Here is a 23,817-nt window from a genome sequence, read left to right on the forward strand (position 1 = left end):
TAACCCCATAGGGTTTTCAAGGCAAGAGACAAACAGAGGTGGTTTGCCATTGCCTACCTCTTCGTAGCGACCCTGGACTTCCTTGAAGGTCTCCCATTTCCAAATACTAACCAGGGCCGACCCTGCTTAGCTTGCAAGATCTAATGCAAATAGGCTAGTTTCAGGTCAAACCAAATACTCAGAGGTGGTTTGCCAATGCCTGTTTCGACCCTGGACTTCCTTGGTGGTCTCCCATCCAAGTACCAACCAGGGCTGACCCTGCTTAGCTTCCACGATCAGATAAGCTCAGGTTAGCCTTGGCCACCCAAGTCAGATCAGATGTTCAGAGGTGGTTTGCCATTGCCTGCCTCTGCGTAGCAATCCTGGACTTCTTTGGTGGCCTTCCCATCCCAGTACGAACCAGAGCCAACCCAGCTTAGCTTCTGAAATCTGAAGAGATTGAGCTAGCCTGGGCCATCCAGGTCAGGATGATCGAGGTAACATATGCAAAATGCTTCCAACGCTTAGAAAAAGCAGAACATAAGCAATAACTTGTTGCTTTGTTGGCCAACTTCATTACGGTGGGATATAAATGTTTAAAAAATTTAAAAGGAAGAATTTTTGCTTATGTTTAAAATTAATGTTTCTCTAGAACAGAGCTTCAAAACGATCCTTTAGGGGGAATTTGGTAGCTGAACTAGGTGATCTGAATACTCCTGCAAGCTTTCCAAGGGAAGATAATTTGTAATCAGCTGCTTCAAAGCAGAGAATGTCTATTTTGGGGCCTCTGGCGCTCAAACCCATTTTCTCTCATTTAAAAAAAATCTCCCCAGCAACTCATCAAAATTAAGAAACAACATTCAGGCAATTAAATGCAAAAGGTTATCAGCTCAATGATGAGGGGGAAAAAGATTTAGTGGTGAAATGGCTCCCGGCATCATCTTTCCAACCTTTCTCTGCCATGCTCTGTGGAAACTGCAATCAGTGGCTTCTTAATGAAGCATAATGCTTCATGTTGCCCATCTGGCAGTGTTTTGACAGCAGGTACCTTATTTCTTTTTCTTTCTTTTTTTCAGATTAAGTAGATTTTAAACCAGAAATGGCATTTGGAGTCTCAGCCTTCTGCACACACCCCTCCAGTGGAAACATCCTTGCTTTCTTACAACCCCCTCCCAAAGGGCACACCTCACAAACCCTTCCCAGAACCTCCATGAAATATTGTGCTCTGTTTCCAGCCTTGACAGCGCTGACTTGCAGTTACCAGTTTTAAGCTGCCCATACTGCCCAGTCAGCTGAAAATAGGTTGCTATTAATTCCTTATTTTCAGACTTGGCTGAGTTGTACAGCCCACTTTATCGGGCAAATGACCCTCCATCAGCAGGCTACCTTAAAAAGACCCCACTGAGTCTCCCTACAATCTTATTAATGGGGGGGGGGGGTCCAGTAATTGATATCCCCAGATTGGGGGGGGGGAATCCATTGAAGCCCAGGCCTCACAAAATTGTCCATCAAAAGTGGAAGGTATGCCTTTATTAGAATCTTTGTATATCAACACAACAGGCACTTAGGCATGGTAGCTAAAGGGCGCATCCACCAGCAATCATATGCTCAGGTCACGCAACCATTTAGTCCTTGCTGTTCTCCCAAAGATTTGCTCTGCTCCCTGCCTTGCCTTTGCGGCACCAGCATGTGGAGTTACACTGAAGTTGCAGGCACGTTGTGCAAAGCCTGAAGTTTTTACCATAGAGTGGTAGCCTCATGGAAATCCTAGTCTGGCCACTTTTCTCAGCGCCATCTGACACTGAGCGGGCCTGTCACTCTTCCATAGAGAGGGAGCCTCATGGAATTCCTAGACTGGCCACTTTTCTCAGTGCCATCTTACACTGAGCGTGCCTGTCACTTTTCCATTGAGAGGTAGTCTCATGGAAGTCCTAGACTGGCCCAGGTTTTGTTGCGGTGGGTTGGCACTAGGAAAAAAAGCTACAGCTTGAGGGATGGCAGTAGCACTTAGAGGTGGCCCAACTTCCAAAGGATCTGAGCGTGAGTTGCATGTAGCGGATTTGGATTTCCATGGATTGCAGCCTGATGGTCAGCCCTATACAAAAACCTGACTGCAACCCAATTTGAAACGGCCCCCAAATAAACATGCCTTTTCTTTCCTGATGTTTTGAAATCTGGAAGCCAAAAAACTCCCTTAATACTAAACTGAACAGCGGGGTGAACAGCAACGGGCGATTTTCATTTAGTAGGTTATTTGTTCACATTTTTCATTTCAGATGTTTATGCAACAGCCTAAGCTAGAATTAAAAGGAGAATTAAAGTGTCTTCCTCCCACCTTTCTCACATCTGCTTAAGAGCTGTTATTTTCTTCTGTGTTGACGATGGAAAAGAGCCTTTTCACTCTAAAACGGGAGCTGGTGATGAGAGAAGTCTCTCTCTCCCAGGCTGGAAGGTGTCTGTCAAGAATAATTCTGGACTGGCTTTTCTCCTTCAGGGACACCTGAGTCCACAGGTAAGTCACTACCAGGAGGCACAGGGGGGACTGGGCCAGTGAATAGCCTTGACTGGCTAAAGGCAGCTTGTGGGTCAGAAGCTGCCTACCCCTGGCAGGGGGAAGTCACTGCAAGGGAAATAGGCATACATGTAGAAACAAACAGGACTGCATGCTTTGGAGACGTGGAGGCAGGAGGCATCGGCCTCTCAAACAAATTCTACAAACAACAGTGTTAACCGGGAAACAGAACAGCTACTCTACAATCAGTATTATTAGGAGATGCACACATTTACCAGCTACTTCCCCCCTCCCAAGAATGAGAAAGAAAGTATGACAGAAAGGGGGGGGAAAGAGAGAAACTAAGTTAAAAAAGGGCTAGATCTACATCCAATGTTAGGGGGAACAGCACTCCAGGGAAAAGAAATTCAGAAGCACTTACGTGGTGGTGGAGTGTCTGCGGTTTCCCATGGTTGGAACACGGATGAAAAGAAAAGACACAGACACACACCCCAAAAAAAGAAAAGATGTAACAGAGATGAAAAAAAAAAAAGAGGCGATAGAACAAGGCGCTGGAAATTTAAAACAAGCAAGCAAGCGAGTCTCGCCCTCGGCCAGACTTTCTGGGGAGACAGGTAGTGGGACTTGACTTTCAGACTTCCCAAAGCAGGGTAGGAACTAGGCAGTCACAGCAAGGGGAAAGTGGCAGGATCTTACTGGAGCATGAAGAAGGAGCACCCAAGCTAGTGACATTGCAACTTTAAGCCGCCCAGTTTATGCTGAGGGAAACTTGGAAGGCAGGGAAAGAACGGCAGCTTTCGCTGCCACACCCTGAGCACGGAGAGAAGGCCGCTGCCCTGAACAAATCGGGAGAGCAGGCGAGGCTTTATGCTTGTCCTTTCCCAAGCACAAAATACTATGCAGAGAATACCAGGTCAAAGTCATCGAAAGGGGCAGAAGTAAGACCGTACAAACATGAGGAGGCTGGTGGCAGGCCTGAGGCAAGCTGGGGAAGCTTTAAGACACTCGGGTGCAAAACTAAGACCAACTTTCCTCACATTGGATGCAACTCAGTGACCTTTAATCTCACGCAGTTTGAGGTTTCTACCAGAAAGCTGGTTTCAGGGGGTAGCCGTGTTGGTGTGCAGTAGAACTGCTAGATTCAAGTTCAGTAGCACTTTAGAGACTGCAAGATTATCGGGGTAGAAACTTTGACAGTCAAAGCTCCTTTCGTTGGATGCAAGTAGGAATGGAGATACCACCTTCTGACTGGGATCCGACAAAAGGAGCTTGGACTCTCAAAAGCTCCAGGATGTGGCGATGGCTGCCAACTTAGAAGGCTTTAAGAGGGGAGTGGATATACTAATGGAGGATAGGGGTATTAATGGCTGCTAGTCAAAATGGATACTAGTCATGATGCATACCGATTCTCTCCAGGATCAGAGGAGCATGCCTATTATAGTAGATGCTGTGGAACACAGGCAGGACAATGCTGGTGCTGTCATCTTGTTTGTGGGCTTCCTAGAGGCACCTGGTTGGTCACTGTGTGAACAGACTGCTGGACTTGATGGACCTTGGTCTGATCCAGCAGGGCTTTTCTTATGTAAGCTTATACCCCGAAAATCTTGTTGGTCTCTAAGGTGCTACTGGACTTCCACTCCCTTGGGAAGCAGGGCTGTATCAAAATCCCCATTGAAATCTGGCTCCCAATTTTTTCATTCCCTGCTTCACCCATCTATGGAGAAAGGCTGGTAGCACACAAACGTTATCAGGAAAACTGTAAGCGGGAGCCATGGTAGAGCTCAAGCCCCCTCCCACAACCTCAGCTGCAGCAGGCACACATTGACAGTATGCTGGTTTCAATAATTTCCCATTTTTTTCCCCAGGTAGATAAAGGTCGTTTATGCATGGGAGTTTTACCTGAGGTTCGTTGCTCGCTGGACCCACACTTTCCTGTTGGGAATCTATGCACCAGCAGTATCCAAGCTCAAATCAAGTCCCCCAGCCCTTTAAATGCTGCTTTGTAAATGGGTTACTTTGTAGAGCTTACTGTGAGAGAAAATCCCCCTCCAAAACCAAATTGCTGCATAAAAAAGCATTTTAAGAACAAAAAAACCGGAGCAATATGAAAGGGGGGGGAGAAATCCAAGCCTCGGTTTTAAAAAGCCTTTCTTCTGCTCAGAAAGGGCTCTGAGGAAGCAGGAAGCATTTGTATCCTGGCCTCTTTACACGCTGCTTTGTAACTGGCTGTGAGAGAAACCAAGCTTGTGTGTCCCGCTCTTTGCCTTATGCACAGGGATTTCACCAGGGCTGAGTTCAGGGGAGAAGGAAGAATCGGGTTAACAGAGGCACAGGAAGTCCTGGGATTTGTGAGGGCTGGCAGCGAGGTCATCTCTAATGGAGGGAAAACTCATGCATAACTCCAAGGAACAACTGAGACAGACTGGAGGCAAACGTGAGTGAAAGTACCCATGCATAAACGACCAAAGTTTCACTGCACCATCCAGCAACATTTCACAGGGAGAATTCTGAACAATGTCTTTATCTATGCATGAAGAAAATTCACTTTGAGGGGGAAGGGCCAGGTTGGCTTGCCCAGGCAATGTGAAAACCTTGTGATACCGCAGTCAGGTCCTCACCTGAGTGTGAGTTATGAAAACACTCAGGATTCAAGTGTATATTTCACCACAGAGAAATCTGGGACAAGCTTGTGCTTCCTTCATCTGCTGGCAAACTTACTCCTGCCCCACGTGGCAGCCATAGCTGTGTCAGGCCTCTGCCACACACACACACACACACCCCATTCAGGAGGCCTACATCATTTGGGCTAAGCAGAGACACAGGAACTATTTTTTAAAAAGGCAACGGAAGCTTGTAAATCACAAAACGTTTGCTTTTGTAACTGGTGGCCGCCAGGAGAGGCAGAGGGGGGAAAAGGCCCCTCAGAACAGAGAAAATCTAAGAGCTGGATGAATATTATGGCCCAGAGAGAGTAGAGAAGGCTGGAGAGACGTTTTTGAAAGGGCTCAGCACAACCTGCAAGTGGAACAGGCTCCATCCATGCATGGCAGGGAGAGAAAAAAGGAAGGTAGACAGTGGGGAGAGATAGGCAAACGGCTTTTTTTTTACTTACGAACTGGTTGTGTCTTGAATTCCGAGATGGTGCTGATCTCACCCACGCCTTTACCATTGACAGCAGACAGTCGGATTGCATAGGTGGTCTCTGGCTTCAGGCCCACGACAGTGATTATGCCTTCCATGTTGGCTGTTCCAGAAAAGAAGGACACACAGTAATAATGGCGAATCTGTTGTCAGAAACACTTCATTCTACACTCACCAGCATGGTTGATGGGTCTTGAATCGAACTAGAAGCATGGGCAGAAGGGGTTGCTAGCGTGTCCTACTATGCTGCTCTCAACAAAACAGAGTGAAAGCTTCATTTCAGCCCAGTTGTGCTGGTACAAAGATCTGCACCCTGAATGCTCTAACAGTAACCAATAAATAGGCTGGCAGTCATACATAGCTATATGCCTAGAATAGACTACTGCAATGTACTCTACATGGGGCTGCCCTTGAAGAGTGTCCAGTAGCTACAACTGGTATAGAATGTGATGGGAAGCATTTTGGCTGAAGTGGGTTGTAGGGACCATATCACCCCAGTCTTATTCAATCTACGCAGGCTCCCAATTTGCTTCTGGGCCCAATGCTGGTACTGACGATTGACACCCTAAATGGCTTGGGACCACCATATCTTAAAAACCTTTTACTCCTATATGAGCATGCCTGACCCACTATAGCTATCTTTGGGGCCAGTCTTTGAGTGCTGCTATATGAGACTGAGCAGATGGCCACCTAAACCTCTGGGATATAAATTTTCATTACTTCCAGAATTTGAGGAGTGTTTTGGTTCATTTCAGATATCACAACGCGAAGTAGCGAATTTCGGGTATATTTTCGAGTCAAGAATATCCTGCCATGAAGTTCCGCCCTTCCTTACTGGCCCTTCCAAGAGATGGGGGCATAAACCGAAAAATTGCCTTTATCCACTGAGGAAAATATTTCTTAACACAAATGTCTCCCCCAAGCCCAGAACCGACAAAGCCCATTACTCCAAATAGCTCCAGGTTCTCAGCTCCCTACCTTCCTTGGCGTCGTACACCTTGCCGTGCCAGTCTTCCTCACCCAGGGCTTTCCACTCTGCCCTGTACCGGAGGATGGGCACCCCACCCGTGGCCTCTGGTTCGTCAAACTCAATTTGAGCTGTGCTGGAGTAGGGCTCCACTCTGTCAATGGAAGGTGCAGAGGGGGTATCTGAGGCAGAAAGAAAAAGCAGGGAAGGAAAATCAGTGACGCAGGATGACTGCTTGGAAATTCCACACCATCCTTGCACAGAGGGGTAAATGACTTGAAGGGGAAGCCACAGCAAGACAGAGCTTTGAGAGCTCAAGTACTTCCCAAACAGCACCAAATTCGGAAGAGGTGACCACATGAGGGCTGGATGAGAGACCAACATTTATCCTGCCTTCCAGGAGTCATCCATATACCAGATTGGTTTTAGTAGGTTCATTCCGCTTGAGGAACTTTTAGGTTAGTTCCAGTTCTTTGGGGGAGCCGTTTGGAGTCCTGGCTTTCAGCCAGTCCCTGCTGTAGGCCACAGTACCTCATCTCACCATGCCCTGTGGATAAAGTTTCTTGTACAATGGAACCCTTTAAGAACATCAGAAGAACCTTGCTGGATCAGACCAGTGGTCTATCTAGTCCACCATCCTGTCTCACACAGTGGCCAACCAATTCCTCTGGAGGGCTGACAACAGGGCAGAGAGGCAGAGGCCTTCATAAGAACACAAGAAAAGCCCTGCTGGATCAGACCAGTGGTCCATCAAGTCCAACATCCTATCTCATACAGTGGTCAACCAGTTCCTCTGGAGGGCCAACAGGGAAGACAAAGACCATTATAAGAAGATAAGAAGAGCCGTGCTGGTTCAGACCAGTGATCCATCTAGTCCAGCATCCTGTCTCACACTGTGGCCAACCAGTTCCTCTGGAGGTCTAACAGTGCATAGAAGCCAAGACCGTCATAAGAACATAAGAAGAGCCCTGCTGGATCAGATTCATCTAGTCCAGCATCCTGTCTCACACAGTGGCCAACTAGTTCCTCTGGCGGTCCAACAGTGCATAGAAGCCAAGACCGTCATAAGAACATAAGAAGAGCCCTGCTGGATCAGACCAGTGATTCATCTAGTCCAGCATCCTGTCTCACACTGTGGCCAACCAGTTCCTCTGGAGGTTTAACAGGGCAGAGGCGAAGACCGTCATAAGACGATAAGAAGAGCCCTGCTGGATCAGACCAGTGGTCCATCTAGTCCAGCATCCTGTCTCACACGGCGGTCAACCAGTGCCTCTGGAGGGCTGACAACAGGGCGGAGAGGCCGAGGCCTTCCCCTGATGTTGCCTCCCTTTCTGGTGCCGCCTTCTGAGCACACCCACAGCCTCCTCCACAGTTCTCAGCTTTGTGAGAAGTTTCCCCTGAAATATGCAGCCAGAGTGCAGATCATCATCTCCAAAGACACACATTTCAGGGAGGTGCCCACTGGTTTTTGTCAGAATTTTTGACCGTTGCCATTGTTTGACAGAAACAATTGGAAAATTGGTGGGAGAATTTTATAATCTTCCAGGATACTCGGCTGCTGGCCTGAAAGTCAGCATTCCCCAACAATGGAAACAGCTGAATTGGCATTCACGTACAAGTCTGATCACATTAGCCCGGAGCTTAACAGGTCTGACAATGTCCCCAGCATCTACTAGCATTAAACTGCCGTACATCGCTGTGGCATCACCAACTATAAATCTCGTGAACAAACGCCATGCTTATCAGTATTCTTCTGTGTTTTGCAGAGAAACGTCACAAACTAGGCCTTGTAACCCATTGTCCGTGTTTCTTTGTTTTCTCTTTCTGGCTATAAAAATGTTCCTGACTGAGATTTCCCTTCATGCATCTGCCAAAGTGAGCTCAAGCACACAAAGGTTTGCGCTGCAATAGATATGCTGGTTTCTAAGGAGTCTGAGGAGGCTGCTTTTGTTTCTGCTCTCTGCCCAGGCCTTCTTGGCTATGCACATTCTCGAAGGCTCATTTCCTGCAGAATATTCAGAGGCGAGGATTCACCTCTGAGCCTCTACAAAATAACAAGATTTCTAATTCCACATCAAGAACAGGTGGGTGATTTAACCATTCAGGGCTGTGGAATGTTTTTTTGATCAGTTGAGCTACTAAAGGAAAGCTGCAGAGAGCTTTCAAGCTGCTCGGTGTAGGATTTTTGGGAGTTCTGAGTGATTTACCAGGGAGATCTAGAAATTTGTGTGACCCAACTCAGCAGATCGCCACTAACCAGAGCAGACGCTTCTACTTAAAACATGTGAAAATCTGTAGTCCTCATGGTCTCTCGAAGGGCAACCTGGATAACTCACCTGCTTGAACAAGAATGAATTCTGAGGACTCCTGGCCAATCCGGTTGACCGCTGTGCAGTTGTAGTTCCCAAAATCATTCTCTGAATCCGGGGTCACCTGCAAAGGGCAACAGAGTGAGGCATCAGAGGGAGCAGGCACATGGGTTTTAAGTAAGAGGGTGTGCTGGGAACTCCCGTGCTACAGTTGCTCAAGGCCGCTTTGGGGTAATGATAATGGGCTTAAATCTGTCCCCACTGTTTTCAGCCAATACTGTGTGGGCTGCACAGGAACAAAATGAATCTGCTGCCAGAAATTGCTGTAGAAGATACTCTTGTCTGGGGTGCTCTAGGCTGATCCTGCATTAAGCAGGGGGTTGGACTAGATGGCCTGTACGGCCCTTCCAACTCTATGATTCTATGACCGCTTCATTTCTACACAGCTCAGCAAGGCTGAAGTTGGTTTTCACTTAAGTTATTTGCAGTACCCCAGTTCTTCATTTGCAAATCCAGCCAAAATACTGATGCTATTTAAAACGCTCTGCACCCCAGAGTTGTGGAACACAATTCATACAGCAGCAGGGAACTCTTGACTTGCTAGGAGACATGCACCGGTGCCCAGTCCAAGCCTGATCTTAGCACTGACTGCTACAAGGTGCAGTGCTCCCAGTAGAACTAAAGATTTAAAAACTGTACCCCAAAATAAGCTTTGGTCCACCCTGAATCATACATTACCAGACTCTTGGCACTGTGCCCTATAAGGGGAGATACCCTGGTGCCCAGTACAAACCTTGGTTCGGGCACCGAGAGCTTTATTTGGGCCTCAGGAAGCCTATGCAGCTGCCCCAGTTAGTTCCTTATCCAATGCATCTTTGGGGCTTCCTGGAGGCACCCCACATGGAAGCTCTTGGTGTCAGAAGTAGAAGAATAGTTGATTTTTATATGCTGACTTTCTCTACCACTTAAGGAGAATCAAACTGGCTTTCAATCACCTTCCCTTCCTCTCCCCACAACAGACACCCTGTGAGGTAGGTGGAGCTGAGAGAGCTCGAAGAGAGCTGTGACTAGCCCAAGGCCACCCAGCTGGCTTCATGTGTAGGAGTGGGGAAATCAACCTGGTTCACCAGATTAGCATCCACCGCTCATGTGGAGGGGTGGGGAATCAAACCCGGTTCTCCAGATCAGAGTAAACTGCTCCAAACCACTCTTAACCACTACACCATGCTGGCTCTGGGTTTTGGATCAGGCCCTAGTTTGTTTCACCTTGGAAGGCAGCGTACCCCGAGTATGAGGATGCAAGATTTGTAGTGGCCCAAAGCTCTTTTTGGGCTGCAGAGCTTTTCAGTACCATCAATATTTTGGCTGGATTTACAAATAAGGAACTAGGAACCAGCGTCAGCCCCCTCACAGTTCATCTGTTCCTCAGCGAGAAAGAAGCCGACTATTCCAGTCTGCCAAAGACAGACACCTGCGCCCCTTTTGCAATAAGGAAGAGCAATGGGATCCCCCACCCCTGCTGGCACTGAATTTGATTTAGCCATCTTTACCTTGACCTTCACCCACTGAAGACTCAAAGAGGTTTATGGATTGAAACACACATTAAAAACAGATTTAGAATTTCTTTTTAAAAAACAGCCCTGCTGGTCCCACTTTCTCCCTCAGCCACCAGGACTCACCTCCAGGTAACTGGCAGTCGGCGTATTATAGATCCTGATGTTGCTGTAGTTGGAGCTGGGGAGCAGCTGCCCATCCCGGAACCACGAGATGACGGCACTGGGGTAAGCAAACACCTCGCAGGTGATGTTTACCTGGTTGCCTTCCCAGGTGTAAACTGCGACAGGGCCCTGCAACTTTGGGGCATCTGGAACAAGAAGGGAGCCAGGTTTGGAATGAGCAAGAGAAAACAGAGAATTCCTCTAAGGATGTCATGGGCCTCAGGCAGAGGTCTTTACCATCACCTACCATCTGGTCCTTTAATTGGAGATGCCGGGGATTGAACCAGGGATCTTCTACATGCACAGCAGAGGCTCTCCCACTGAACTACAGCCCCACCCCTTTAACAGACAGGAAGCTGCCTTAATCAGACCATTCAGCCCATCAAGGTCAGTAGTGTATTGTCTACTCAGACCGGCAGCGGTTCTCCAAGATCTCAGGCAGAGGTCCTCCACATCACCTACTGCCTAGACCTTTAACTGGAGATGCTGGGGATTGAACCCGGGATCCTTCAGCATGCAAAGCAGATGAGCAACAGCCCCCCGCCCCCACTTCAGCAGACAGGAAGCTGCCTTAGATTGAATCAGACCATTGGTCCATCCAGGTCAGCTTTGTATTGTCTACTCAGATCGGCAGTGACTCTCCACGGTCTCAGGTGGAGGTCTTTCCCAGCACCTACTATTATTTATTATTATTATTTTTTTATTCAATTTCTACCCTGTCCATTCCCCATCAAAGTGGGGCTCATGGCGGCTTCCAGCAGCTAGATATATAAATCATTAAAACTCATTCCTATAAAACTCAGTAATTACAATATAAAATACAGTTATACTGTATTATAAAACTAACTAAATCTAGACCTATGGTGCCATTTATAGTGTTCCTCCCGATTGAATTCACCAAACAGACAGAAGTCGAGGGGAGGAAACAGAATCGGGCCACCACCACTAATAGTCCAACGCTACCACTGTGGTGCTGGAACATTTATTGATTTTAATAACTTTAGTAGGTGCTAATGGGAGACCAGAAATATGCATAATAGTTGGAAGATAGGTGAGTGGGAAGAAGGCCAGCTGATGTGAAGAACCATCGCAGTCCTCAGCCACAGGCCTGCTGGAACATCTTCAAGTCCAGTGGAGGTGAGCCAAGTCCCGCAGGGCACACAGGGCTCAGGTCTCCCCAGACCCCATCCTTTTAAATGGTGATGCCAAGGATTGAACCCAGGGCTGTCTTTATACCAAGCAGAAGCTCTTCCACTGAGCCCTCCCCGATACTCTTGCTCCATTTGACTTCTTTAATGGGACTGATACAAAAGTGCAGGCAGAGGAAAGTCTGATGGCCATAACATATATCCTCAAACTGTGCCTTCAGTCTCTTTTCAAGCCACCCCCCCCCCCCCAAAAAAAACACCCACTACTCACAAACATCATGGAGTTTGGGAAATAGAAGGAAGTGGAAGAGGGCTTTAATTTCCCCACAATTAGCAATGGAGGGGCTGATGGTGGAGCGTCGCCACTTACACTGAACTTCCAGGTACATGGCTTGGGAATCCTGCCCGATGGTGTTGCTCGCAATACAGATGTACTCCCCAGCATCCGTGTACTGAATGTCCTTTAGTGTCAAAGAAGACACCCGCGCGTGGCTGCGCACCACGATGCGCCCATCCTGGGTCTGGTAGGAAAAAGAAGTAAGAGTTAGTAGACGGGCTATGAACAGTTAAAAACAAATTTTGGGGGGGGAATGGAGCAGGGTAGGGCCGGGAGCCAGGCCAGCAGCCAACTCCTGCCTCTCTCAGCCCCCAGAAGGCAAGCAGTCTGCCTTCCACTTCCCAGGGATGGAACACAGGGAAGCCACGGTGCTCTCTTTGTTGTATGAAGCACAAGCAAGTATCCTACAGAGCACCAGGAGGGTGGAAAAGGGAGTGGCGATGCTCTCTCACTGGTCAACTGGGCCAGACACCATGCTGTGCAAGCGGAAGTACGCAAAGATCAACGTGGGATCTTTGATCCAAACTGTCTGGCACTACAGCCGCTGGGTCATACAGGTGTGCTGCTCCTGAAAGGGGCAGCCCCAGTTCCCCTCCACCTATGGCAATGTCATTTGGAAGGAGATCTTTGCTGGGTAGGCCCGCAGATCCATCTAGTCCAGAACTCTGCTTGCAAATGCTGCCAGCCGCATGTCCCAGGGAGCTCGCATGAAAACAACGGCCAGTTTTTACCTCCAGCCATCTGCTGCCTCTGTACATGGAGGGCCCACTGAGTTTCCAGGGCTAACAGCTGCTGAGCAAACTATTCTGGGGTGGCTTGGATGCAATTGCCAAGGGGACAGTGGGGAGAAGCAAAACAGGCTCTGGGGTATAAATCCTTGCTGTTGTTCCCAGGGGGTGAGGAGTGGACAGGGTCATGTGGAGTAATTTCATGCCCTCCACTTCCTTTAAATGTACGAAAGTGTCAGGTAAAATAAAATCTATCAAGAGGAAAAATAAACCAGAACCAGAACATTGCAAGTCCATAAACAAGGAAACAGCCAGTCCAGAAATGCATAGAAAACGGCTTATCTATGGAATCCAGTCTGCCTATAGCGCAAATGCCTCTTTCCAAAACAGAAGCTGCCAACGTGGCCCCATCCAATAATGTACACACCCCAAGCAGTGCTTCGTAGCCTCAAAAGAAGTGCCCCCAGCCATGCACATCCCACCCTCTGCCCAGAGTTATAGTCCACTGTCTCAGCAGTGGATGCATAGGAAGATGACTTGCAGGGGTGAACAGGGGGTCCTTCATTGGCTGTGTGTGTGCCCACAGAAAGGCCTTGCAGGTCTGGTCCCTGAAAAACCAGCCCGTACTGCTTACGGGTATCTAGGTGAAGAGCCATTATGGGTAATAGTATGTACCAGCATCTAAGGACTGGCTCACCTGGGGCAGTTCTCTACAGGCAGGTAGGAAATCTGTACATGAGCAGATTTGCAGGCTCATTTCAACACACATACACGAAGAGGGAAAGTTCTGCTGACCTTAGCTTCCTAAGGCATGTGTGGAAGGCAAGAGATGCACGCAACTCAATTAGTTTCCGAGGGTAGCCATATTGGTCTGCAGCTGAACAGCTAGATTCAAATCCAGTAACATCTTAGAGGCCAGCAAGTTTTTTCGGTTATGAGTTTTTGAGAGACAAAGCTCATCTGATACCATCTGACTCTCAAAAATCTTGTTTTTCTCTAAGGTGCTCCTGGACTTGAATCGAGCACTTTTTCATTAGTTACAGTACTCCCTGCATGCTCTTGTCCACTTCCTACCCCACCCCGTGCTTCCATCTATTACCCTCTCCCCCATTCCCCCCACTGCCCACCTTTCTTCTTCATCATCTGTGACAGGCATCCTCCCTACCTCCCTTGAAGTCATTACTGGACTGAAGCCAAACTTTAGAAATGTAAAAATCCCCCGCCCAAAGAAGTTCTCAAAGGAAGGGGGAGAAAGAAACAGTTCCTTACCTTCTCTGAGAAAGAGAATATTGGGAACTGGGATGGATGGATGGATGGATGGATAGGTAGGTAGGTAGCAAGGATTTTGCAAGGTTACCACAACCATCAACAAAAGCGCACTGTGACTATTTTGGAGAGACCTACACACCTAAGAGTTATTCCAGACACTTTTTAAGGAAAGGCAAACTCAATTCCATTCTTGGAATGAGGAAGGGGGGGACAATTTCAGAGAATGGAAGGTCAAACAAACTACTTCTGATGTTCAATAAATTTAAAGCATAAGGAATATTAAATTATAGATAATTTCCTCATTACAGAGCAGGAACTGACTTCAGTCTAGCGGGGTCTTTTTTCTTTTCTTTTTAAAATCTAGAATCCTGGTACTCCATCATTGTGCTTTAGGGGCAAACTAAGCATGCATGTGAGTGGGGAAGAGGGAACAGCCACATTCATATATAAAGACTTATGTGATGGGGTTGTTGTTGTTTTTACAGAAAATGGAGGATGCAGGGTGGTAAAATCTGCCACCACCTATTAAAGCTACATGCCATTATGAAGCATTTTTCTCCAAGACCAGGCCTGAAATTGGACTTGAATCAGGTTGGAAGAAAAACGCACAGTGCGGTAAGGAGAAAAAGGGTGTAGAATTTAGCCCCCCAAACAGACCTTCACCCATACTTTATGTTTTAACAGGCAGATGCATGGACAAATGCACAGGACTCGCCCCCTCACATCTAAAGCAGAAATGCAGTGTCTCATAGGAGTTAAGACATACCTCACCTGAGTCCAGTAATCCTGACCATTGCCCTCTTGCTTAAAAAGTGCCTTGCTGGATCACATCAAGGCCTAGAGATCTTTGCAAGAATTTCAGCCACCAACAGTCACCAGTGGCTGATCAGTGGGCCGCCGTCTACCTTCTGATAAAGCAAGTTCTGGCACACTTCCCAGTGCAAACTGCTGACTTCTTCTTCATGGCCTTTGTGGTCCTCACCTTGCACAAGAAGACCCAAACCAGAAGAAAAGGTACCCCTACAGGTTGGCCTGAGCCCACTCTCTCCACCTTTGTCTCCTAGAAATATAGAGAACCGATCCTACAGGGAACTCTCTCCAAACCAGGATCATCCTCTCTGCAGTTGTTGAAGACCGAATGGAGAAGAGGGGAAAACAGAACCAACTTCACAAGGATGCCATGTTTTGGGTCTTAATGGGAAAGGCTAGGAACTCCTCAGCCACTAATTGCAAGCTGAAAGCTATGAAAGAAACTCTTTTCTCAGCACTGCTTGAAGATGTAACAGAACTGTATTTTGATCCCAACTGTGTCTCAATCTCGTACTTTGATGTGCATTATTATTAATCAATAAACAGCTATCAGTGATCTGTTATCAGTGACCCATCTCTCCCATCTTAAATATAATCACTGGTCTTCCCATTGCAAAGTCCTTCTAAAAATGCACCTGCCCCCAGAAGTTCTGTTTCCCTCAGCTATGGCAAGTTAATGTCTCAGCCTGCAGAATATCAAACAGCTTTGCCACCAAGAAGGCCAGATGCTATCACCAAGAGCTGCTGTTCAACATCACAAGCCATCACACCTGACAAAAGAGACCAGTTTCCCCTCTTAGAGCCTGAGAGCCTCCATACACATCACAAATAGACATAAAACATGATTAGAATTGAGACAAGTTCCCACTGAAGATGACACAACCATCCACATCCGATTAATGCAAATCCGGGTACCTGTGAAAAATCCTGGTTTTATGGAAGCTGTTGACTAAACTTCAAATTTGTTAGCCGGCACTTTAAGCCCCCCCCCCTTTCATCTCCCCCAATTGCCCATCCCTAGCTTTGGTCTACAGGAACCTTTTCTGGAGAACACGCAGACTTCGAGAGAGGTCATTGCATTGCTTCTTGAGATGGAATGTGATGCAACATTTCGAAAAATAGAATCAGAATGCACCTAATGGGAGAGAAATGAGCAAACAAGCGAACTGGAACCGGGCTGTGAACGCCACAGCTCTGCCACAACCCAGTTGCCGCAGGGGGAGCAGCAGCGCCATTTTTTAAAAGTATTGGGTTCCAGGCACTGATGCCTGGCAGAGGTTTGCAAAGCTCAAACCCAGGTATTAAAAAAAAATTCCAACCAACTGCTAGATCTGTTGGAAGCTGTCAAAATTCTTCCTTGAAAACAGTTTTTACCTTGTACATTAAAAGGAAATATATATTTTTTCTTTTCCTTGAAAAATCACAACACTGTTGAACTTTCCCAAGTCCCTCAGCAGGATCCTTGTCGACGTCTGCCCTGTTCCCAAGACACTGTGCTTGCTCATCTGAAGAAGGGTTACGATGCAAAGCAAGTTCTAGTGCTACCTGCAAAGAGCTGGGGTCTATTATTATTGTATGCATATCACTGAGTTTAATGCGGTTGCACCATTAATACTGGACTTAGTAAGCTTGGTTATTGCTAGAAGAGATTTGTTAATTTGCCAACACTTTAAATACACACACACACACGTGTATATATATATGTATATGCACAGAGCTATAGAAGACAGGCTATTTGTCTGGCAGTCTTGTACCTCTTGTTTCTCGGGCCGAGTCCATGAAGCCTGGAGAGAACAGATAGATAAAAACACAACACACACAAAAAAGAGCAATAAAAAGTTTACAAAGGTTGTTCTTTTCCCCGTCCTTCAGTCAATACATTGTATGCATCACACTTCATTCCATGCACATGCAAAACCAATTTGAGGAAGGGGGTAGGTGGGTGGGTGGGGCACGAAAAGCAAGGGAACGGCTACTGGGCACGTCCCCTTCCCACTCATCATTCCAAACCGGCATTCAGAATGTGTTGAATTGGACGGATCAAAGGCCAACCGATCGCCAAGAGAGCCCAGTGCTTCTATTCAGCCGCAAGGCAAGCAAACTCGCACATTCGAAAACGCCTCCGCAAACAAATCCCAGGAAGCAACCTCAGGCGGCCCCCGCTTCAGCTCTGCAATGCCAAGAAACGTCTCCCTAGCACCATGGAGGCTCTTCCGTCTGCAAAGACAGGCCAGCGATTAAAGCCACACACTTCAAAAACGCTTCTCGTGCTTGTATTCAAGCGTAATTCTTCAGTGTCTTCTTTGCCGAAGGCACATGCTTTTTAAGAAGCAAGAAGCTTACAACAGACAAAAGAAGTACGCTCCAAAGTCCAGAAAACAACAGCAACACAGCCCCTTTTGCTGTGGGCAAATTTTGCCCATCCCCTGACCCCAACGGCATTTTGTCCCTATGCCCAGCTTGACCCACTGTGGTTGTTGGTGGTGGAAAGTGCCGTCAAGTCCCGGCCGACATGGGGACCGCTTGGGGTTTTCAAGACAAGAGACGTTCAGAGGTTGCCTGCCTCCGCATGGTGACCCTGAACTTCCTTGGTGGTCTCCCATCCAAGTACTAACCAGGGCCGACCCTGCTTAGCTTGTAACCACTGCAGTTACAGGAGTAAAAAACCAGATGGTAATTAAATCACGCAGCCAGGAGGGCACAAAACCTGGAGTACAGCAAGATCTGCTGATGTTTGGATAGCAGCAGCCGACACAAAGACCAAAGAGCACACAGATGTTCAGGGCATGAGGAATGAGCAAATGCAAGGCTGCTTCCCATGACACTCCCAGCAAGGACCCTGCCGCCAGAGGAAGCTGCGACTCTCATCGATATCCCCTACATGCCACAGAAAAACACCTCAACACCAAAGCTCCGTTCAGACAATGACATGACAAATCACGGTTCAAACAAACATCAGTCAGCTGCGACATCTCAATGCACTGTTCCCACCTCTGCCAAAGAGCTTCTGCTGAAATCTGGTAACTGGAAGCCTGAGGTTTGACCAAGAAAGTCCCCACCACCACCAGAAAAAAAATCCCCCAATGTTATCAGAGACCAGGGAGATTGGGGGAAACAAAAGTTCTCAAGTGCCCAACCTCACAGTTCAGCCACTGTGCTCCCAATCCTTCCCTAATGCCAAGGAACTTTAAGGAAGCAATAGGACTACATTTGTTCAAGGTCCCAAAATTGCAAGATGGCAAAAATGTGCTCCTGTGTCACTCTGAAAACTTCTGGTGCCCGATTGTCTACAGGATTCACTAACTGGGGGGGGGGGGGGAGAGGGACACAGGACAGCAGGGTAGCCTGGATTTCTTTTCACTAACATCAGTGAAAAATCCCCGTATTAGATCTCCTGGAGTGGACGGGTGTTGAACCTAGAACGGGCTAGAATTGTGAGACAACCATCACCCCTAACAAATTCAAAGTAATATCATCAGCTATTTGTTAAAGCAGTATGTAAGTGGGTTAAACTCACAAAAATCCAAGCCTTTCTGCCAAAATGAAAAAAGACAAAGCTTAAGAACATTATATTCAGAAGTATCCACAAATCAGTTATTTTCATGGAGGCAGAACAAATAACAACTAAAGAATCTGACACAGAGGGGGCCAGAGACGGCTATACTTGAAAGAGAAATACCCAGAGTGTGTGTGTCTCAGTGCTGGGAGAATCAGCTGGGCCCCGGGGACTGCTCACCTTTGCCGCAAATTCCTCCCTGAGTTTTTGGGCTCCCTTCTAATATAACCCTGGACTGAAGGAAAGGACGAGCCTGGAGCACAACGCTAGAGGGCCTGAGTGGAACAGCAGCTAATGCTGCCATAGCAAAATCCCCACCAACTCACCGGCCAAAATGGCAGCAAGGCACATGAACACATGAAGCTGCCTTATACTGAACCAGACTCTTGGTCCATCAAAGTCAATACTGTCTACTCAGACTGGCAGCGGTCTTTCCCATCACCTACTTGCCTAGTCCTTTTAACTGGAGATGCCGAGGATTGAACCTGGGACCTTCTGCATGCCAAGCAGATGCTCTACCACTGAGTACGGCCCTTCCCAAAGGGGAAAACAAGAAATGATAAACAGGAACGCCTGATGCATTCCCATTCCCTTCATTACCTGTGTACACCTACAGCTGGGCCTTCCCTCAGGCTACCAAACCAGTGGCAAGGAAGGATTTGGGGTGAGTGTGGGGGAAAGGCAGTGGCCGACTGCCCACTTTGTAGGATTTAGGAGGAAGGGTTTTTTGACTCCTCACCCTGTCCTCACAGAGCCCACCTGAATTGCTGACAAGGATGGGGCTTCGTTTGGGATAACTGAATTTTTTTTTTGTTACTGGCAGACAGTTCAGTTTCTCCAAGCCTGAGTGCATCTGAGGTGAACCGCAGTGGGACAACCCGAGAACCCATCTCTGATATCAGCCAGAGTGCAGCAGAGATAGGGCCACAAGGGGAAGTAGCGTAAATATGTAGAGAACTGATGTGAAGTAAGATTAGAAGATCCATCTGGCCCCGATGACGGTTGGCCATAGAAGTTAGTGAGCAGGGCACAGATGGCAAGCCCCCCCACATCAATCCCCATAATGTGGTAGTCAAAAAACATCATCATTGCAAAATGGACATCAAAGTTTTGGCAACTGTGCTCAAACATCCCTTGCTCCCGCCCTCTAATCCTTGTTAAAAAGTCATTGGTGATGGTTGCCACCAGCGTGGCCACACTAATGGTTTGGAAGTCCCACTGATTGCTATTTGTTTTATTGCATTTTAACCGTTTGCCCTGGAGCGAAACAAACAACGGAAATGCAGCGTGTTTACCCAGAAACTGCCCTGTGCAGAATGGCAGTCGATGAAAGATGAGAGAAGCTGTGAAGCAGACTCCCCAGACAGCAGCAGCGACTTCCACCCGTTTGCCCTTCCCTCCAGTCCCCATAAGAAACTATCCAAAGCAGCAACAGCCCTCATAGCTCCTTAGTACTGAACGCCCAACGCTAAAGATGAGAGTTTCAAAAATAGTTAGCAGTTTTATGGTTAAGCATCTTGCAGGTGCCTCAAAAACCAGAGCCGGTTCCTCTAGGGAAAACCTCTTAGGGGCTGCCCTCCCAGCTTCTGGCTGAAACATGACCAATTTATATTGAATTCTCATTCTGTGTTTGGCTGTAGCAAATGCAACTGGCTTGTTGATTTCACCTTGTCATTCTCCCGTATTTTTGCTGAGTTTGCAGCAGGTTCTTGACACGCTGAGAAGCGTGTTTGCACTTTGCTGTTGCCATCTGGGAATGGCAAATTGATAACGGTATTTAGGAGGCGTGCCACCTGTCATTGTGTGGGCAGCGTGCTCAGAAGCAATGCTCACAACTTGAAAATGGTGCAGCACAATCATTTTGCAATGAAAAAGTAACACGGAAGACCTTTGCTGTCTCTTGTTATTCATGATACAGCAACTGCAGCTGTTATATTATAATGCTGCTTGTGAGGAAAGCTGTCTCCCAAGAGAAGCAGCCGTCAGTGGGATAAAAGCTCTGGCTCTTGTGTAGTGAGACTATTGTCAAGTGAGTGGCTTCTCCTGACAACACCCCATAGTCAGATGACTCTCTGTGCATACTTTGACGACTATAAATCCAATCTGTGTGGTGCTCCTGGATTAGAGCACATTTGCCCCACATGATCCCCTGGAAAAAGTGTTTTTCCTTGGTTCCATAGAAGTGACAGTTTCTACTAGTTTCTCTGCAGTGCTGTAGCTAGATTCGAGACCAATAGCACCTTCGAGAAAAACTAAATTTCCAGGATATAAGCTTTCAAGAGTCTCTGGCGAAAAGAGCTCTGACTCTCAAAGGTTTATACCCCGGAAATCTTGTTGATCTTTAAGGTGCTACTGAACTCAAATCTAGCTCATGGACTATTTATGGAGATCAATTAAGATTAGGTGCTGAATTGATAGTTCTAAATTGGTAATACGAAGGCCATCTCTGTGAGCTCAAAGATTAAAAAGATCTATCTAAGAAATGAAGGAAAGCCTTACTGGAGTAGATCAAAGGACAACTTAATCCATCCTGCATCCTGTTTTCTGGAGTGGCTGACCACACACCTCCTGGTAGACCATAAAGAGGGCACGATGCTTCTTGGCTCCAATATTCCAAAGCACATCGTCTGCACACATGGAGGACTCTGCCATTTGTTGTGTTCTGAATCCCCAACCTCTTTCACACCGAGTCCAAACTAAGCTGCAGGCCTGGGACTTCTTTCTTGGAACAAGATTCACTAATAAGTACTGCTCGGTCTTGCAAGTGCATCAGCTTCAGCTTATCTTTCGCTTGGCCATTTATGGCAAGGGACCGACGCCAGCTGCACAGAATTCCTGGCCAGATCTACCTGGAGACATCCTCATTATTTCAAAACTGCTAATTATTTTTGCCATAAAGAACAAAAATGGGTCCGGTACGTGATCGACAACAGTTAACAAGCGAACACAAAGGCAGCTGGGCTTTTGTGCCTGAAGTTACGTGCAGCGTGAGTGTGCAGTGCAGGAGATCAAGAGTACAAAAAAAAAAAAATTGGAACAGGCTCATTTTAGTCCACAGAACCTTTGATGCATCCCTCCGCCCCCTTGAGCCCCGGCAGCCTCTGCATTTCAGAGCCACTGTGAGGCTGATGCACACTGGAACCAGAGGGGACCACATCTGCCCCCGCACATCGGAGCAGACTGGGAGGGACACCTTCCCTAGAAGGGCTCTCTTGCATGATCTGCAGATTCATATACATGTGTATACATATATGTATATATAGTCTGATTTTCTCCTTGATCAGGACTCAAAGCGGCTTTTCACATCGTCCACCACCCCTCCACTTAATCCTCACAACAACCACACTGTGAGGGTAGGTTAGACTGAGAGCTTGTGATGGGGCCAAGGTCACCTGGCAGGCTTCCATGGTTGAGCGAGGGATTCGAACTTGGTCATCCCAGGTTCTAGTCCGACACTCTAAACACTACACCCCACCAGCCTTACACAGGCTGCCAGGAACAGCTGAAATGTACAATTCAGGCTTATAAATAGTTTTCACCTGAGCTGCACTAGAATTTCCTTAAGATGACCAGGCAGGGGAATTTAGGCAATCTGGAAGAGGGCTAGTTTTTCTCCCCTTTCAGGTCATCTGTGCGCCACAAATGTCTAGCAGAGCGACTAATCTGCATGACTGGGTATAATTAGTCTGTCTTCCTCTTCCTGTGGGGCCACCAGCTGCTACCCTGGAATGCCAGACAATCCATAAAAGGTTTAGGGATGTTGAAACCCCATTGAAATCAACTTGTCTAGGGGTCAGCCTGGTGTAGTGGTTAAGAGCGGTGGTTTGGAGCAGTGGACTCTGATCTGGCGAGCTGGGTTCGATTCCCCACTCCTCCACATGAGCGGCGGGGGCTAATCTAGTGAACTGGATTGGTTTCCCCACTCCTCCACATGAAGCCAGTTGGGTGACCTTGGGCTAGTCACAGTTCTCTTAGAGCTCTCTCAGCCCCACCTACCTGACAGGGTGTCTGTTGTGGGGAGGGGAAGCGAAGGTGATTGTAAACCGGTTTGATTCTACTTTAAATGGGAGAGAAAGTCGGCATATAAAAACCAACTCTTCTTCTTCTTGTTGTGTGCTCAGCATGCACATCAATGCTCACCAGAGGGAGGCCACCAAATACCCCCAAAATGGGAATTGGTCTGTACCACAGCTGTCTAGAACAGCGTGGATCTCTACCACATCACAGAAAGTATCCAGATGTTCTCGTGAAGCCTTTCCCTTAGAAGGAAGAAGCTACATATGAAAGTATGTCTACTTCCATGGAGCCAGCTAAATATCTCACAAGTTTTCACTGGCATTGGGCAAGAACAGTACTGTGGTTGTGGGTCTGTTCTGAGGAGTCTCCAGCCCATGTTCCCACCTCAGCCACAAATTCACTTGGGGATCCTAAGCGTGATCTGCAAACTAGGGATAATAATGCTTGCCTACCCCTTGAGGGCCCCTATTAAGGATTACTGGGACAATGTCCAAGAGGCATTTTTGGCCCTCACAAAGCATTACATAACATTTATACAGGCTGAGTGTCCCTTATCCGGACTTCTTGGGACCAGAAGTGGTCCGTATTTTGGATCTTTCCATATTTTGGAATTTTTACATATACATAATGAGATATCTTGGCAAGGGGACCCAAGTCTAAATACAAAATTCATTTATGTTTTATATATACTTTATACACATAGCCTGAATGTAATTTTAAACAATATTTTTAACAATGTTGTGTACACTGAACCATCAATGGCACTGCTAAGGGATCTGAGAGCAATGCCTGAATGCCGGCTCAAAAGGTCCAGATATTGGATGTCCGGATAAGGGATACTCAACCTGTATAATCATCTGTGCTTGCCCCTCGCAAGAAAGAAACATGGTTTCAGTGTGCAATGCTATGCTGTAGGTGGCAGGGGGAGGAAAAGAGCTGCAGGCCCTCCTGCTTCCCACTGCTGCTACCCTGAGGCTATGGTCTGGCCCATAGGAAAGGCAATACCTTCTCTTCGTTGCTGATGTTCCGAGTGGAGGTCCTCCAAGTGATGGAAGGGATGGGGTCCCCGGAGGCCTCGCAGGTTAGGGTGATCTGATCTTCCAGTTCCATGGCGGTTTTGTTCTCCACATAGGTGATCTTGGGTTTGGCTGGGGACAAAGAAGCAAGAGATCTCTGTGTCTGTTGCCAAAAATACAGGGGTAGCGGCCGTTGACACGATCGCCTGTGGATTCCATTCCCATTCACTTCTGGGGAGTCTGCATACAGGAACCCCGCATGCATGATAAGAACGTAAGAAAGGCCCTGCTGGATCAGACCCAGGCCCAT

The 23,817-nt window shown here is 47.4% G+C and overlaps 1 protein-coding gene across 6 annotated transcripts in view; it reads right to left on the bottom strand.

Annotated features, from left to right (window-relative positions):
- NCAM1 (neural cell adhesion molecule 1) overlaps positions 1–23,817 on the bottom strand; it is a 239,684-nt gene that overhangs the window by 44,653 nt on the left and 171,214 nt on the right. For 3 of the 6 annotated variants that reach the window (XM_056859993.1, XM_056859995.1, XM_056859998.1), the window contains exons 8-14: positions 23,497–23,639; positions 16,673–16,702; positions 12,145–12,295; positions 10,588–10,772; positions 8,936–9,032; positions 6,611–6,781; positions 5,604–5,735 (exon numbers count right to left, since the gene is read on the bottom strand). In XM_056859993.1, coding sequence (XP_056715971.1) covers positions 5,604–5,735; positions 6,611–6,781; positions 8,936–9,032; positions 10,588–10,772; positions 12,145–12,295; positions 16,673–16,702; positions 23,497–23,639 — 909 coding nt within the window. The remainder of the gene's footprint in view (positions 1–5,603; positions 5,736–6,610; positions 6,782–8,935; positions 9,033–10,587; positions 10,773–12,144; positions 12,296–16,672; positions 16,703–23,496; positions 23,640–23,817) is intronic. The other 3 variants (XM_056859994.1, XM_056859997.1, XM_056859999.1) reach the window with 1 other exon arrangement.

This window comes from Euleptes europaea, chromosome 14 (genome assembly GCF_029931775.1).
Source record: "Euleptes europaea isolate rEulEur1 chromosome 14, rEulEur1.hap1, whole genome shotgun sequence".
Classification (NCBI taxonomy): Eukaryota; Metazoa; Chordata; class Lepidosauria; order Squamata; family Sphaerodactylidae; genus Euleptes; species Euleptes europaea.